Below are 17,764 nucleotides of genomic sequence, written 5' to 3' on the forward strand. Positions count from 1 at the left end.
TGTCTCTTTCTATCCGTTTCAATGATAAGAGGTAGACGGGACCGAAGGTTTACTATCCCCGTCCTTACTTTGAGAACAAAAACGATTAAGTTGCATACACGCGATTATTTTAGAACGTTATCGAGACAAGCTGTCTACTTTTAATTCGGGTTCTCGACGTATTTTCCTTGCGATATTGGGTTTCGATAAAATGCACCTTTTTTCCTTACCAAATTGAGAATAAAATCAACATATCTTTTTATCACTTTGCGATCCGTGCTATGTCGGTTTTCCACATTCAAAATAAACCGGGGAATTTCCTTCTCAGGTAGCGAAATTTCTGCTTGAATGAAGCTGATAATATCAGGGATTAATGTTATATCGCACAATGGGCGACATGTAAGGATTTCAGTGGGAATAAACTGAAACTAGTTGGGAAGAAACCCAACCTCGCCTCGCTTTAGCATTTTTCCCTTCGAATCTTGCGAGTATCTAGTGATTCTAGTTTTTCTCTTGTCATCTGAGAGGGAAAAGCAATGGTTGGGCGTTGCCAGTATAAGTAACTGACCTTTCTACAATCTTAGCGGAAGTCATTATATGAGTCAAGTGAAAAGGTATTGTCAGTCAAATGCAGAAAGTACGGTTGTCGTGAGCTGATTGTCAGTTTTGCTGTAGGATTCAAGTGGCATGAGTTGGTAGTGATTGTTTTTTTTTTTTTTTTTTTTTTTCAGTTGGTAATGTTAGGTTGTTCAGGTTGGTCAATATGTTTTTCAAATATATCGATCGCTCCGCTACGCCAGTTTTCGATCAACAGGGACAAACCGAACAACAAGATGGAGTGCTCCGACCGCCACAACTCTTTCATCGGGGAGACTGGCAAGAGCCTCAATAAGACTGACTAAAGTCGACAGACGTACTTCAGAAGGTATCCGCAGGATTGAGCAGGATAACTGTTTCATTACCCAACGCATTGATCGCAAAGTACAATTTATTCAGTTTGTCAATTTGCAGAAAAGCTAAAAAATCCGCCATTTTTCTCCACGACACACGAAATGGCGTATATCGCGGGATATCCGTTGGGTACGCACGAAGAATATTGAGAGAGCCACGACCATATTTTGACATTGTACTGTCACAATGTGTTGAATGATAAATTTGAATAGTTTTAAAGGTATAACTAACTGGCATCGCTCACCGAAAAGCACGAATGGCTACAGTATGAAGCTAAACGTTTGCATCAGGAGACTTTACGGTGGGGTATTTAGTAAATATTTTGCCCCCACCCGATCCCCGGAGGAGGAGTTCGAGCCCGCCGTCTTCAAAAGACTGATTCCCTGGGCGTTGTTAGCGCAAGGATGTTGAGGTTTCGTCTTAAGAGTGCATAAATTCAGTTATTTCTAAGTCTTTTTAATTATCAATGCGACAAAAATTGAACGTGATGTAAACTTGCTCTATTTTCTTCTACGATGATTGCAGTAACATGGTCACGAAAGTGGAAATTCAAAGGCTCGAAATTTCTACCCCTGTTGCTCTTCCGATTCAAGCATTTCCAACTGCTTGACATTTTTCTTGTACGCTTTTATCTCTTCAAATAAGTGGCGCATAATGGGGTGATTGCAGGTCTTTGACTGTTCTTCTATGCAACGAATATACTCATCATCTGCATCATCCCCTGCGTCAGGGTCTCCCTGCTCATGCTCAGACACTTGCATGCTTTCAACCAAGCACTTCTTCATGGCATCTCCAGCGCATTTGTGATAGCGATCATTCTCTGAAAAGTGAATAAATATGTTACTACTTCTTATTTTCAAGATTCGTCATGGCGTATTCTCCGGCGTACTCTCAGATCCTGCTACAACAATACCATCCCTATCTTTAGACTGGATTTAAAGACAATGGACTTGTTTTAATGCGACAACTTCACTATGGTAAAAGCTGCTGCTTGGAAACCAATAAAAACTAAACTTTGGTCATACGTCAAAAAAGTTGTTACCTTAAGTCCCCTCTTAAGGACGGTGCCTCCTAATACGAGGATATGTAAAAAGGTAGGTCTTGGTAAGGGCTATTGAAAACTGAAAAGAAAATTGGGGTCCACGTATTTTTAGTTAAGTCGAAAGCCGGGAAAAATAGACGTTTTTCGAAAAAAAAAGAAAAGGAGAAATATTTCTTGAGCATTTCCTTAGAATTTCCTTTGACATACACTAAGTCAACAACAAACCACGAGCTTTGAAATACTAACAATTGGTGATTTAAAACTCCTTTTTATGTGATATTTACCACTGAATCAATTAAAGCCATTTTTGGCCCTGACTGTTCTCTTCTTGGTAAGAAAAAAACAGGCTAAATATATATTTCAAAGTATGAAAAAATCACCATATGTTGAGTAGGCTTACCACTTTCGTTTTGTGAAGTAAAACGTGGGGTAACCGGGCGACTTTTAAAGCTATATTGGTTATTTTCTACTTTTAAGGCACGGTTTTTGGGTGCTCGAGAAAATTTTTGCACTACCCCCTCCCTAGTAAGTTAAATATCTGCATCTTTTCTTTAGGTATGCTTGGGTATCCGGTAAGGCGGCACAAACTGGAGCAAGTTTTCTTGACTTCTCGGATATCAGGGGACACTTTTTTTTTCAATAAAGATGGCCTTGAATGCTCAAAAGAATTTCGAAGACCTTTTCAGATGTGCATCAAAACCTCAAATTTTATTCCAGCATAACTTGCACTTATCTGTCTGGTGGGAGTTTTGAAACGCTTAAAATATACGCAGTTTGAGAGCCAGTCGACATGATTCTTTGCTTCTGATTTTCGCAGTCTGTCTAAGTTCAAGCTTTTCATCAGTTACGAAGGTGGGACGTCGTGTTATGTATATGTAAGTTATCTTACGTTCGATGAAAACATATTTCCTGTTAACATTGTTAACAGCAATAAAATAAAAGAATAAAACCGAAACGGATTCTTGTGTATTAAACCGTTATGTGCAAAACATAACTTGTTTTAAGCGATTCGTTTGAATTTGAAGCCTATATCATTTGCCACCTCACTTCACTTGCTTTTCCTCAGTTGGTTCAGCATGATTTCATTAACACACCACAAGAACGCTTTCGTTGACGGTTTTTCGGTGTAGACAACCTGTGTTGTCAATCTTGTAAAGCGCATGAGCTTACAAAAAATACGGTAGCTCGGCTAACCATCAAAATAATCAATATCTTCTGAGGAAATCGAGCCAGTAAGCACGCAAGGCATGATGGTTGCGTGGTGCATGCACTAACAATAGGAGGCATATTCCTTAATCTCCCCTCTCCCAAGTAAGCCCCCTCTCTAATGAGCCCACTCCCCCTCCCCCTCCCCCTCCCCTCCCCCCTCCCCCCTCCTCCCCGTCTTATTCTTCACAACCAAGTTAATATGTGATAGACTGTATCAGTGATTGATCATGACTATGACACTTCATGTGGACTGATTCGGGTACGGTTTATTCACAGATTTTGTTGAAAATAACTTGTACTTCAACACGTATAATATCACTCAATTCTCTTATTAGACAGTCATTGTTCTGGTCCAGAACAGGAAGTAGGGAAACGTAACTCAAGTCTGTTTCTTCCTCCTTTTTTTGCTAAATTAAATAAGGCCCCCTTTCAAATAAGCCACCCCCTCTCTCTATCAAGTCCTTCCTTAAGCGTGGTTAAAATAATTAAGTCCTGAGAGGAAAATCAGAGGATTTACAGTATTTTTTCATGGAAATCCAGGCGTGTCTTCTATTGGAGCGTTCGATTTCAAAAGGTACCCCCCAATCATGGCCAAAAAGACCGTTCCGAACCTCCTTATTTAGCACCTTGTTTGACACACTCATCTTGATGCTTGAAAAGTGGCGTTTGAATAAGATCGCGTCACTTTTTCATCAGAAGTTGGACAAAATCTAACTGTTCTCAGTTATTTCGCGATATTTTTCAATCACTTCCTTTATTCTCAAAATTTGCATTTTTGTCCAGATAATCATATTTTTAAGGAGAAATTTACATTATTACTCACCAATGTTTGAGAGCCCTTCTTTCTCCATTATACCTACGAAATGAAGTAAACGTAAATCCAATTTCGTTGGAAAAGGATGGAAACAGTAGTATATCGAACAGAAACAACTGATAATAACCTAGTTTCATTTAACAACTATTCACCTCAGTGTGGGTGATTAGTGGTGGATATTTACCTAGTCGTGAAGCAACTAAGTAAATATCTACCATTTTTACCGACACCCAGGTGAATAATTGTTGTAGTATATGCCACATAAGTTGAATAATCAGCCGATTGAAAATTTCCTTTTTTTCCAAAAAGAGCAACAAATGCACATTAGAAAATCAGTAAAATCGCAGTGCGCGATGCTCCTTCGCCGTAAGCGATTTCTTGTTGTAAAAGTTTCCTTCTTGCTTTCTTACGGATAAATAAAACTTCCGAAGGCACTTATTTAAGCCTTTAGGAGCCTCGCTCTGACAAGTAAAATCGTCTAGCGTTAGACTGAGTAAAAGCTATAAGTAACTTTTAGGGAGGAAATGGTCAATTGTCCGAGTGACATTTCTTCAATAGGTGTTTTAAATTCGTCTTGCTGATGAAACCATGCTTCACAACAATAAATGTTTCATTTTTTATATTAATATAGTGCTCGACAGTTCACGTAAACAAGTTATAGTACCTTTTTTATGCTCTAAAATTGGAGTTTGGAAAGATGAAACAACTTAAGCCTTAAACCTCCGAGCTAGCCAATCAGAATGCACGAAAAACACAATTCACTTGTGTGGTATATATCATGTATTATTAAAAACTGGATCATTGGATAATGCAATTCAAGACTTTTTATTGGCTTAGCCATTATGGTATATGAGCCAATATTCCATAATCTACAAATATGGCAAGCGTACGCGGCAGCTTAAAATCAAAAGGGAGCTAAAACTCCTGTTTTTTCTTACAAAATAATAATTTCTTGGGGGAGTTTTTAATAAAACAATTATTCCACTCACGCTTGTTGGATATGAGATGATTATAGCCAACGAGGCGCGTAGCGCCTCGTTTGCTATCTATCACCTCATATCCAACGCGCGCTCGTGGAATAATTGTTAATTATTATTATTATTATTATTATTATTATTATTATTATTATTATTATTATTATTATTATTATTATTATTATTATGCTTGTTCCCCCGGCTCCCAAATCCAATTTACTTACTCCGGGAAACAATCTGGTATCTATTTAATGTCCAAGGTTTGTCCACCAATAATTCTTAACCTAGTTACATTTTTTCCAAAAATCATGTGGTAACATCCAGTTACAAAAAGACTACAAACGTCATGTCCAACTACATGAAATCTTCAAAGTTTTGAAAAGATGGTTTACTCTAAGGAGCTGAAACTTTCAGTAGCTCTTCCTTCATTCTAAGCAGAAATTTTGATACGTCAATTGTGTGTCCATCATTTTGACGTTGCCATGGCAATCATCAAATTCTACGCAGGTCTGACCAAAAGTCATCTTTTTTAAGAGAATCCCTCAGTTTTTCCAGGTTTCTTCATCAAATAACAGAAATTCATGTATTTGTACTTTTCACAATCATTCTAGCTTGATTTTGTGTTAATTTTCCAAATGTTAACTTTTTGTAAGAAGTAGTGAAGTCCAAGATGGCGGATCCAAGATGACGGGTCAAATGATGTCATTGCCAAGAAAAATTATGTCATCTTGTGGAGCAAGCTCAGGGGTATCTAATCAATGTAAATTTATTTCGCTCTGCCTGAACAACCGCGGTGGTGCTTTGAGTTGGCTTGTACGTCCGAGAGTTAACTTTGAATCTGTAAAAGAAATCTTTAATTGTGACCATTCAAATGAAAGCTACTGAGCAGTATTTTCCTGCGTTGCTGTTTATTAAGCAGTGCAAAGTGATATTAGTGGTTTTAGTCTGTCGATGGACTCTTCGAACGCAACCTTTCAAATGAAATCTACTGAGAAATTCTTTCATCCTATTTTTGTACTTAAAAAAAAAACATGCTTACCTGAGTTCAACACAATTCTCTCAAGGTCATCGTACTTTATCCCTGGACAAAGGTTTGCTTTCTTGAGAAGATAAGAGGTTTGATAAGCCTCAGCACCATAGAACAGAAAAACGTTTGGGACTGGAGATGGAGTTTTCTCGAGAACGTCTGCCAAGCAAGTATCATATTCCTGATAAATGAAGCAAAGAGAAGGAACTAAGAGAGAAAGTTATTCTCATTAACATACGTATATAACTGATCAAATATAAGTCTTTCAAATACTCGTGCAATTGTTGGAAAAACAGAATCGCCCGATGTAAAGAATGAAGAGACCTTTGCTATTTTCCAATGAGATGGAAATACACCAGTGGTGATAGATTTATTAAATAAGTCTGTTAAGCTTTTATAGATAACAGGAGCAGCTATTTTCAAAGTTCTATTTGATATTTTATCGATACCAGTTTCCTTGTTAATTTTTACCCCATTCAATAATTTTAGCACACTAGCACTGGAGGCTTCCACTTTTTTTCAAATTAAAGCTAGAATCATTTTTAGTCAAGAATTCTGTAGGAGTAATATTATCTTCATTGACTTGAATCTTTGAAGCTAGATTTGATAGATAGATAGATAGATAGATAGAAAAGTTTATTTCACCAAATATATAATTTGATCAAAAATTACAATGCATTGCTCTTTTGTTCTTCCCAAAAGCCGTGAACCATAATAATTGCAATTAAGTTTTTTAAAATATCATGTACAAGCTCACATCAATATATTAGATATGAATACGTATTAATATGTATAAAGGAATCTTACAACTTAAGACATTTCAGAGGTGGATCCAGGAATTTTTGATTGGGGGGGGGGGGGTCCAAACTTTGGTTCAGAAAGGACTGTTGGACTCTTTGAGGCAAATTATTTCTCCCCCACACCCCCTCCCACCAGTCGCGGTTGCACGTTAAAATTCCTTGGCCGCTTACCGTTTATTTGGATTCATTAAAAAAATCAGCCAGTTAAAAGTGATATACGATCCTGTCTCAAAGTTGTAAGCGTCGGGTTGCATGGGAGGGGGGGGGGCTCGGACCCCCCGGACCCTCCCCCTGGATCCGCCACTGCAGTTAGTGTTATGATAGAGAGATTTAGACTCTAATTTGTGTTTAAAAGCTCCCATGGGTTTTTCGTATTTCATATTGATGGATGGAGGGATGGATGAATGAGTTAAGTTTAATGTCGTTTAATTATATCTTGGTTTAGTTTGCCTAGCATCAATTTCCTTTGTGAACTTACCCCAATTGCTAGGCACGACAATTTAAGGTCGTTGGCGTCTGAATCCAGATTGAGGCGTGCTGCCATTGCCTTCTCGCCGGCAAATTCAGGGGCGGTTCCCTCATAACACTTTAAAATTGGTTCAAGCACCCGTAACTTGGAATTAATGAATCCGTTCGCAGCAGAGATAACGTTAACAGCAAACAAAACGGTGATGATCTTTGAAAACATAGTTGAACTCGTTTCTAAAGAATAAAAACAATAAGGGTTGTTTTTAACGTCTTTAAAAAAAAAACTGAAAGAAGGGAAAGCCCAAAACCTACTAGTTAAGTTTTGTTTAAAATAGGAAATATCCATTTTTAGAGTTAGAACTGAAAATAGAAAATATGCGAAACCAGAAGCTTTTGCGAAATAAACTGACACATTTACGCTCGGTGGCTTGGCGTCTATAATACTTGACCAGCAGAGCGAGACAGCTTGTGATTGTGCTCAGACGAATGTGACACTTTAAAAAGTGAGAACTCAACAAAAAAGATGCTTAGCCGTGGCCAACAGCTTTTACGAAAAGAATCAACGTATGCCACTTAAACTGTATTAAACTGTACTATCAAACTTAAACTGCACACTTACCAACAGAAGTTTCCCGAGCAGTTTTACTCTGGAGCGAGGGAGAGTAGTTTGTTTGGGAGGGTAAAATCGTTAATAAAAACGATTATATATATATGGCTCTGTTTAATCAATTTGAAAGCTTTAGGGCTTGTTTTTTTAATTTCTGAAAGCAATGTTAACTTCCAAGTGAGTGTATTTTTTCTCTCCCGAAAACATCACAAACAAAAAAAGACACGTAAACGTAAGCTACATGTACTGTAACTTCGCATTAGACTGTTGCACAAGCTCTAGGGAGGCGACTTCCTCTATTATATGAGGTCTGTCTTTTATCTGGCACATGTACGACTTCCGAATTCAGCTTTGAGTTTCAAACTAAGCCATAACTGTATTGTCGCACCGCAGCACAGCGCCGATTACATACCTGGATCGTTAGCCTTATAAATTTCTGTTTTGCATCCAAAACATGCAGCAAAACTCGCCGGTTAGTATTGCTGACTCTTTGTCCCAGAGCTGTCCTTCGAAGCTGAAGTCGTAAGATCAACTAAAACAAAAACATTGCCGTAGAATATCTTATAAGTAGGACGCCAAGCTTTTTATTCGGTCGAGCGAAACGGCTTGGACGCCGTCCCTTTTCTTCCGTTGATTTGCATTTTAATTTGCCACACTAAATTTTATTCATGGTTTAGCATGCCAAGGGCTCGCAAATTTTGCCAAGGAATAAAAATTGAATAAAAGTACCACTACAACTGGTGAGGATAAGAGACGAAATGAGTTTGTGAAATGGGATTTGGCTTGACTTGCGGCCGGAGTGGCATTATTATGTGGAATGTGATATATGTAAAATACTTGAGAAATTGATTCAACTGAAACGCGCGCCCTTTTTACAGTTCTAATTAGCTTGGATCATTAATTGCCTCTGACATCCTAGAGCGTGAATAATCGCACGCTAGTTATCGTTCTTGTTATGTCTGATTATGAGAACAAGTTCTTTATAGTCTGGTGGTTGGCTTCTCTTTCATGTTTACGAATATATTCAGGGTAGCAACAATTCAGGCTAACACTACATCAGGGTTAAATATCTTTACTTGCAACATTTGTGGTATCAGTGGTGCCAATGAAACTCCTTCTAATCTTAAATTCCTCAACTGTTAGCTTAATGCAATATTATCTCTAGTTCTGCAATTACCTAAAACTTGTCGAGCGAAACGGCTAGGTCGCGGTCCTTTTTTTGGCGTTAATTTCCACGCTTCGCTACATTACAATTTAACCTGTCAATTTGAGGCCAGTTTTGATGAAGCGGGGTCTCTTAAGCGTATTTTCATTACGTCTGATTATAATAACAAGTTCTGGTGGTCGGCGTCTTCTTCATCTTCACGAATAATTGATATCAACAGTTTAGGCTAACACTGCATTAGGGTCTAAATCTCTTTACTTGCGACATTTGTGGTATCAATAAAGCCACGAAACTTCTTCTAAATGTTATTCCTTTGTCCGTATCCTTTCTTACTTTTCTTTCTTTTTTTCTCATTGAGCAAAAGGGTATGGAGCTTGAAATCATCTGTCAATAATTATTTTGTTGAAACAACATTTTTGTAAAATCGTCTATTCAGAACATACTTCACTTGCTAAAAATACTTGCACTAAAAATTGAAGCAGCTTAAACTATATAATATATAAAAGTCTTTATTACATCATAAGATAAAACTACATATCTTATGTTACGATGAATTTGGAAAAACTACAACAGAAATCTACATACATATTATGAATTATTTAGTATGTCATTACAATTAATGGAGCTTAAATATCAACCTATTTACGACGGTGTTCATAAAGCGCTGTGTATTAATTTTCGGGCGTGTGCAGCCTTTTTTCCTAAGATTGTGTACATATGTCTTTCTTCAAAATGTTTCGGTCTTGTTTGTTTAAAAGGTTCTTGATAAAAACTGGAAATGAGATAAAACCGCGTTTATGACATCGGTCTAAAAAATTTTGTACAACCGTACGATCGGACTCAGATGCCCCATGGACTGAAAGTGCATAGCTAAAATTAGCCAAAACAATGGATATAAAAAGATGATCAATCTCTGCCTGAGAGTAATGTTCCTTTCTCAATGTTCGTAGGACGTGTAAACACTTGTTTGCTTTGACAAGCTTAGTTCTTACATGCTCATCAAATTTTCCGTCACTCTGTAAAGTTACTCCTCGTAAAACGAAGCTATTACATTGGGGAATATTATTCATTGGAGAGTAGAGTACATTATGATTTTTCTTTCTAACAACCAGCTCTTTACATTTGCAAGGGTTGCAGACCATTCTATTGTCTTTACACCATGTTATGAACTGTCCTATTATAGAATATTGCTTTTATTTCCCTCAGGGAATTGCACCCCTGGTATTCTGAGCTGAATGTCAATTCCCTAGGTTGTTTGAACAGTTTTCAGTGGGGTATCCTGATAGTAGTTCTCGTTCGCTTTGGTCCCGCTTTATTTCGTTTTGTGATTGGATGGTTAAACTCGCGACAGTCTCTGAACTAATGATCCAATGTTAATACATGGCTCACTGCAAACAAATTGACTCTAAATTCATCTAAAACTGAATTCATATTGATTGGATCGCGGCAAAGGATAGGTACTTACGATACTTCCCCTAAAGTAATCATAGGTGGTGACATAATTAAACAGGTTAGCCCGGTTAAATCTTTGGGTGTGCATATAGACAAAAACCTTTCATGGAATATGCACATTGAAAAAATAGCCAAGAAAATCGCATCGGGCATTGGAGCAATTAAACGTTGTAGGTCTTTTGTTAACCGAACCACGCTGGAGTCCGTTTTCAATGCTGTAGTTAAACCGTACTTCGCTCCGATGAAGGGCTAACGCTCGAAACGTCAGCTTTTGTAGTCATTACGGTGGCCAATTTACCATTTCAACTTTGTTGATATATCCAAATTATTTCGTTACTCCCATCGACGCAGCCCCAAACAGTTTCTTTCGAAACTATCAGCCTTTAATTACTGCAGCGAGGTCTGGGGGTATTGTAACAAAGGTCTTTCGAATAGCTCCAAAAGTTTCAAAACCGGGCTCCCCGTATTCTGACCTTCTCCAGTTATGACACAAGCGCTGATCCTCTTTTTGAGCAACTTAACTGGAGACTGTTAGATACTCAGCGACAAATAAAAGTGGCCACCATGATCTATAAATCCATAGATGGTCTTGCGCCCGACTATCTTGGTTCTCTTTTCACTAAATATGATCCTCCTTATAATCTAAGGAACTCTGAAAACAGACTAGTTGTTCCATTGCCCCGCACCAACTTCCTGAAAAATAGCTTTAGCTATAACGGTGCAGTTATCTGGAACAGCTTGTCCCCTCAATTGCGGCAAGCAAAATCACTTCAATCTTTTCGAAATGGTTGTAGCGATTTCTTCGTCTGAATCGACAAAACACACACGACATCTATGTTAACCCGTGAAGTGATGAGTCAACGTAACGTTAAATAGGGATCATTACTGCGATGATCGCTCTCATACTAATTTCTTTAACCGCAGTTCAAATATATGATTTCATTTATTCACAAACGTTAAAACAATAATGATTCATAATAACAATAATAATTAACAATTATTCCACGAGCGCGCGTTGGATATGAGATGATAGATAGCCAACGAGGCGCGTAGCGCCGAGTTGGCTATAATCATCTCATATCCAACAAGCGCGAGTGGAATAATTGTTTTATTAAAAACGTTAAATTAAATTATTAAATTTTATTAAATTTTTAGCTCCCTTTTAATTTTAAGCTGACACATACGCTTGCCATATTTGTAGATTATGGTAATGATATTGGCTGATATACCATAATGGCTAAGCCAATAAAAAGTCTTGAATTGCATTATCCAATGATCTAGTTTTTAATAATAATTTTTATAATAATAATAATAATGATGATAATGACAATATTTTTCCAGGAGGCTCCGCTCTCAGAAGTGGTTTTCAGGGAGATCTTGAAAAAGAATACTGGGGAGCGTATGTTTCCTGGAGTTATAGTCTGTCCCACCATACATCTACTGGTTAAGTTGAGGCTACTGGGTAATGTGCTAACCACTTGCAAAAGCGTTAGCTGGTCGCAGATGACCCACAGTCATATGATTGCTGGATTTAAACCCCTACTAGAAGCGAAAAGGACTTAAAAGCATGCAGTTATCACAAAACAATATTGGAGCACCAATTGAGATTATTGGACAATGTTACCAAAGCCTCGTAAGTTCCAACCAGCCCATGCAAGTTAAATTTATTTCAGTGTTCTATATAAGGGTCTGGAAATCAAAGTAATTTGTTTAACAGTTGGTCACATGAGCGTGGGTTAATATCCCCTGATATGCACTTCCACATCGGTTAAATATTAAATTAGTTCAATCCCCGTGTACTTCTCTTCGTATTGACATTTGTCAGGCGAGTTCACCTTTGGTTCGGTTTGGCTGTCGCGACCGACAGATCCAGGGTTTGAAGCATACAACAATGTTGCTTATTCTCCCTTGCGGTCGTGAGCTCTGAGATGACTCACTAGTCCAATATAAGAGTGGCAAACTTTTGGACACTTGCGGCATGGATAGCAACCATGTGCTAGTATACGCTCTTTGCGGCAGTGACGACGTTCCCTCAAATCTTCTATTCGAGCATCCTCAAACTTCGCAACCCTGCACTTAACAGCTGTCTTCCACTGGGCTCTATCGCTTACAAGAGCTTCGAAGTCAGTTATGTCGCATTTGTTCAGCGTGCTCTTCAATTGATCTTTAAAACGCTTCTTAGGCGCACCAACTTTACGAGCACCATCAGACAACTCGCTGTATAAAAGGGCTCGTGGTAGTCTCTCTGCGCTCATATGAACAACATGCCCTGTCCATCGAAGATGGGCTTCCATTATGTAGGCCTCAATCCCGCGCATATGGCAGTGAGATAGCACTTCAGTGTTGGGTATACGGTCTTGCCAGGAGATTGCACTCAATTCTCCGTAGTCAGCGCATATAAAAGGCATCTAGCTGTCTAATATGTCGGCGATATAATGTCCAGGTTTCTGCACCTTAGAGTAAAACACTTAGAACAGCTGCTTGATAGATAGACACCTTTGTCACTAGAGAGATGTCATGTGTGTCCCATAACCTCGAAGCAAGGCGCCCAAATGTTGAACTTGCCTTCGCTAATCGTGCTGCGATTTCAAGGTCAATGGAGCAATCGTTAGATAGAACACCTCCCAAGAAACAGAGCTTAATGACTGCCCCCAAATTGTCACACCCGATCGTGACTGCAGGCTCTTTGTAGCAGCAACCAGGCTTAGGTTGTAGTTTTCTTTATGGAGATGAAAGGCCATATCTCTTTGTGGCGTCACTAAGGCAGTCAATAAGAACTTGGACATCTTCTTCAGTGTTAGCAATAAGAGCGCAGTCGTCAGCGTAGAGTAGCTCTCTGACCAGTATGTGGTGGACTTTGGTCTTTTCCTTAAGTCGGCGAAGGTTGAATATTCCTCCATCGTACCGCACATTGAAATTTATGCCTTTCTCACAATTTTGAAAGGCATCATAGATCACAGCGGCCATAACAATGCTGAACAGCAGTGGTGCAAAAACACAACCTTGCTTGACACCATTATCTACGTCAAAGGGAGCAGATTCCAGCCCACTCTCCTTCCACAACACGTGCTTGCATGCCATCTTGGAAAGATCGAATGATGTTTATCACCTTTTCTGGGAAACCAACTCTGTGGAGGAGCATCCAAAGTCCCGTACGAGACACCGAGTCAAAAGCTTTTGTTAGATCCACAAAGACTATATAGTGGTCGTGCTGCTGTTCTCTGCATTTTTTCTGCACTTGGCGCGCGGCAAAATGCATGTCCACTGTACTGCGGTTCTCCCTATATCCGCATTGGCTTTCAAGGTTCACCTCCTCCGCCAAAGCAGTTGCCCGTCTCACCATTTTACATGCTAAGATTTTTCCAGCAATGCACAACAGCGAGATGTCAAGGTGCCTTCGATCTTGATTTATGATGAATCTTTGCCGGGAGGCGGAGAGAGGATTTAACTCATACAAGGCGATGATCGGACCATGCGGTAGATGATCGCACTGACCGCGTGACATGTGTGTCCGGCAAGTCCCTTTGCCTTTCGATAGCATAATCTAGTAAATGCCAGTGGTGTGATCTGGGATGCATCCAGGTTGTTTTCAGGGAGTCTTGTTACATACATATATACATACATACATACATACATACATATATCTTTATTTTACAATGCAGGCTAGAAGGATTGGCAAGACCGAAGTCCTGATGTGGACCTGCCTAACTACAAATTAAATACAATCACAATAATATATACAATAAAAATTGGAAAAACAGAGTGAAATTACTTCTTCAATACAATTCTAATTAGATAAGTTAAATACAAATCAATATTAAATTTACAATTAAAAATACAGGAAGTCATCGTGTTTCATTGAAACACAGCAGGAACCTTTGGCAAAATTTATGCTGTTGAGAAGATGCTTGTTAGCCTTAAGCTTAGTCTTAAACAATCTTAAGTTAGCACATTCCTTGACATGATGGGGAAGAATATTCCATACCAAGGCGGCCCTGTGTTTAAAAGAAGACCTGCCAATTTCAGATCTTGGTCTTGGTACTTCTAAATTTAGAGAAGTTCTTGAGCTGTATTTCGTTTTTGCCTTAGATTTCAAAATATTTAGATCCTCAGTATTTAAGCTATGATAGGATTGATAGGTCAGAACCAGCAGTCTTTTAACATAATACAAAGAAATGGGATTCCATTGCCTCAATTTCTTGATCTCATCAGCTGGGGTGGTCATAGGTAGCTTGCGAACAATCTTAATTGTTCTCGTAGGAATACGTTCAATATCCTCCATAAGTGATGGGGAAGCAGAGCCCCAAACAACAATATTATATACAACACTAGGAATAATTGAATTGAAATAAATAGATTCCAAGATGGACTGAGGCAGGAATTTGATTCGCTTCAAAACAGCCAATTTCTTGTTAAATAAAATACAAACATTCCTGATATGATCCTGCAAAGATAACTTATTGTCTATAGTTAAGCCAAGACACTTAGATGAAGACTTGAGCTCGATGGTCTTGGTGCCATATCTTAAAGCTGGCAGAGGGCCTATAAAGGGGGATCTAGATATTATCATTGCTTCAGTCTTTGATTCATGTGCAATTAGTCTGTAGGCTGTGCACCATACGTATAGCTGGGATAGAATACCTCGAAGTGAAGAGATGATCATGTCTGTATCCCTACCAATGGTATAAACTGTGGTGTCATCAGCAAACATATAGAGGTCACCATGAGATATGGATTCAGGCAAGTCATTAACATATATTGAGAATAGTCTAGGCCCCAGGATGGACCCTTGGGGCACTCCATACTTCACAGGTTGTAGGGCAGATTTCTTTCCAGATATCCGGACAAACTGATTTCGGTTAGACAAATAATTGGCAAGCCAAGAAAAGAGATACCCCGATATTCCAGTGGCTATCAGTTTCTCCAACAGGATTGAGGGGTTAACTAAGTCAAAAGCCTTGCGGAAGTCAAAAAATAGTACACCCACTACCAAACCTTGATCCAGAGCTGACTTCCAAGTTTCTGTGATATGAAGCAAGAGACAGTCAGTTGAGCGATTTTTCAGAAGCCCTCGGCCACTGGTTGCCGCTTAATAAATTGGGGACTGCAAATGATCATTTATGGAATTGCATACCACAGCCTCGAGAATTTTCACAGGAATGTTAAGGAGAGATAACGGTCTGTAATTGTTCACATCGCTTGGTTTGCCTCCCGAAAAATGGTATTTGTGATCACAAGCTCGCTAGCAGCACAGAGACCCAGAAGAAGCATTCCATTAGAGTTTGTCTTTCCGACACAGTGATGAGCAAGGTCTTTTCCCCGAATGTCGTGATCGCGCCCAACTCTGGCATTGAAATCACCTAGCAGGTTAAGCTTATCTTTAGGAGGAACAGGTCTTATAGTCCTTGACAGGATTTCATAGAATTCTTCCTTTATCTCGTCAGGATAAGTCATTGTTGGAGCATACGCACTAATGATGGTAGCGTAATGATGTTTCGAAAGGCGAAAGCGTATAGACATTAGCCTATCATTTATGCCTTGGGGAAGATCGACTAGGTGATTATTTAATGATGTTTTGATCGCTAAGCCGACACCCGATTGACGGGATTGTGAGTCTGATTTGCCAATCCAGTAGAAGGTATAACTAGCACCAGATTCAGTAAGCTGCGATTCGTTAGCAAGTCGCGTTTCACTTAAAGCTGCCACATCGATGCAATGCTCATGCAGTACACGTGCAATGACAGCGGTCCTTTTTTAAATACTATTTCCTTTGTCCAAGAGAGTGCGAACGTTCCATGCACCAAGAGTAAAATTAATTGAACTATATCTTCTACCGCATTTAGATGGGTGGCCAGCTGATCGTGGCGAACCAGCAGGCTATTTTTAAGGACAAGCTTTTCTAAGTCACTTTTTCTTTTCCCTTCCCCGGAGAGGGGTAGCAGGCTACCCGTAAAAACGGCTGGTCCGCCGTCACCACAGTAGGACACGAAGCTGCAGTTGTCCATGATCTAAAATAAAACGGCAATCACACTGAGGTCGCCTAACGTGCAGGTACTTGACTGAGGGCTTCCAGCGACACCCTTCGCCTGCCCCCGTCGCCAATCCCTGTCGCCGTAGGACTTAGGAGAAATAGTGTTCCTGCAAAACAAACTGCACATCATTTAGCAGAGGTGTATTATGCAGGCCCACCAAAGTTCACTCCATCCTACCAGCTCAGACACCGGGTCCCAGTACATGAGCACGCGCTGTCCACCAGTAGGATCGCAGCTGGTTGACCTCAACATTTCATGGTGAAAGAAGAGCTCATGACTGGTCTGGCTACCAGCTAATACCAGTTGAGCATGTTGGCCGTTGGCTCGTAAGGAGCTCTTCCGCCCTTTAACAGGTTTTGTTTTTAGTCCTGCAGGGTGACATGCCACCCAACACACCAGTGTACACTGGTGAAGGGGGGGGGGGGGGGGAGCAGTTTAGACGCCGACCACCCGTCCAGGCGGCAGGTAGTACTGGGTTACAATGCTACCAGTAGCAACGACTGACGTCGCTGACCTGACAATAAACACGTGTTCACCTATTTGTCTTGTTATTAGGCCCTATTAATTCGCCGCAGTAAAGCGACTCATTTCATAAGGTTGCGTGTTGAGCCGATGAACAAGAGAATACTACATCCCCAGCTGCTCTAACGTACTTGCTTTGTACTGAAGTAAAATGGAAATACAATACAGAAACTTGCTCGAGATCTCCAAATGACTGCTCTCGCTAATAAAATATGAATTCAACTTCGCTTCAATTTGTTTCTGCAAAACTGACAAAAACTAATGTCATGCCACGCGGTATACTATGCAGGAAAAGGCTTTTTTAATCGTGGCGGTTTTAAATGTTTTGTTTACGTGTTGACTTAGTTCGTCATTTATTTCTCAATCTTGTGAAACGCAGAAAAACGATCCTAGCGGTAATAAACCCTACTTATGTAGGAAAATAACGCTTGAAAAAAATTCAGGCCCGCACGGGATTTGAAAGCATGACCTCTGCGATACCGATGTCATCACCAGAGTCAAGTGATTTGTGCAACGTCTGTAGGTGGTATAAATACTCTGATCGTTGATCTGATTGGTCAACGAGGTTGTGACGTGTGAACCGGTAGTAATTTTGTCTACTGTGTCTACCACATTATGACAATACCATTATGTGTATTTCTAATGATCGTTGATCTGATTGGTCAACGAGGTTGTGATGTGTGAACCGGTAGTAATTTTGTCTACTGTGTCTACCACATTAT

General features: G+C 39.6%; 1 protein-coding gene across 1 annotated transcript; it reads right to left on the reverse strand.

Annotated features, from left to right (window-relative positions):
• Nucleotides 1–1,365: 1,365 nt before the first annotated feature.
• Nucleotides 1,366–8,480, reverse strand: LOC148731898 (uncharacterized). The gene is made up of 5 exons (XM_088762225.1): nt 8,284–8,480; nt 7,275–7,498; nt 6,009–6,177; nt 4,005–4,037; nt 1,366–1,750 (listed from the first exon to the last, which is right to left on the reverse strand). Exons 2-5 carry the CDS (start codon nt 7,482–7,484, stop codon nt 1,497–1,499), a joined length of 666 nt encoding a protein of 221 aa, XP_088618351.1. The 5' UTR covers nt 7,485–7,498; nt 8,284–8,480; the 3' UTR covers nt 1,366–1,496.
• Nucleotides 8,481–17,764: the final 9,284 nt, after the last annotated feature.

Source organism: Stylophora pistillata, chromosome 5, assembly GCF_964205215.1.
Source record: "Stylophora pistillata chromosome 5, jaStyPist1.2, whole genome shotgun sequence".
NCBI lineage: Eukaryota > Metazoa > Cnidaria > Anthozoa > Scleractinia > Pocilloporidae > Stylophora > Stylophora pistillata.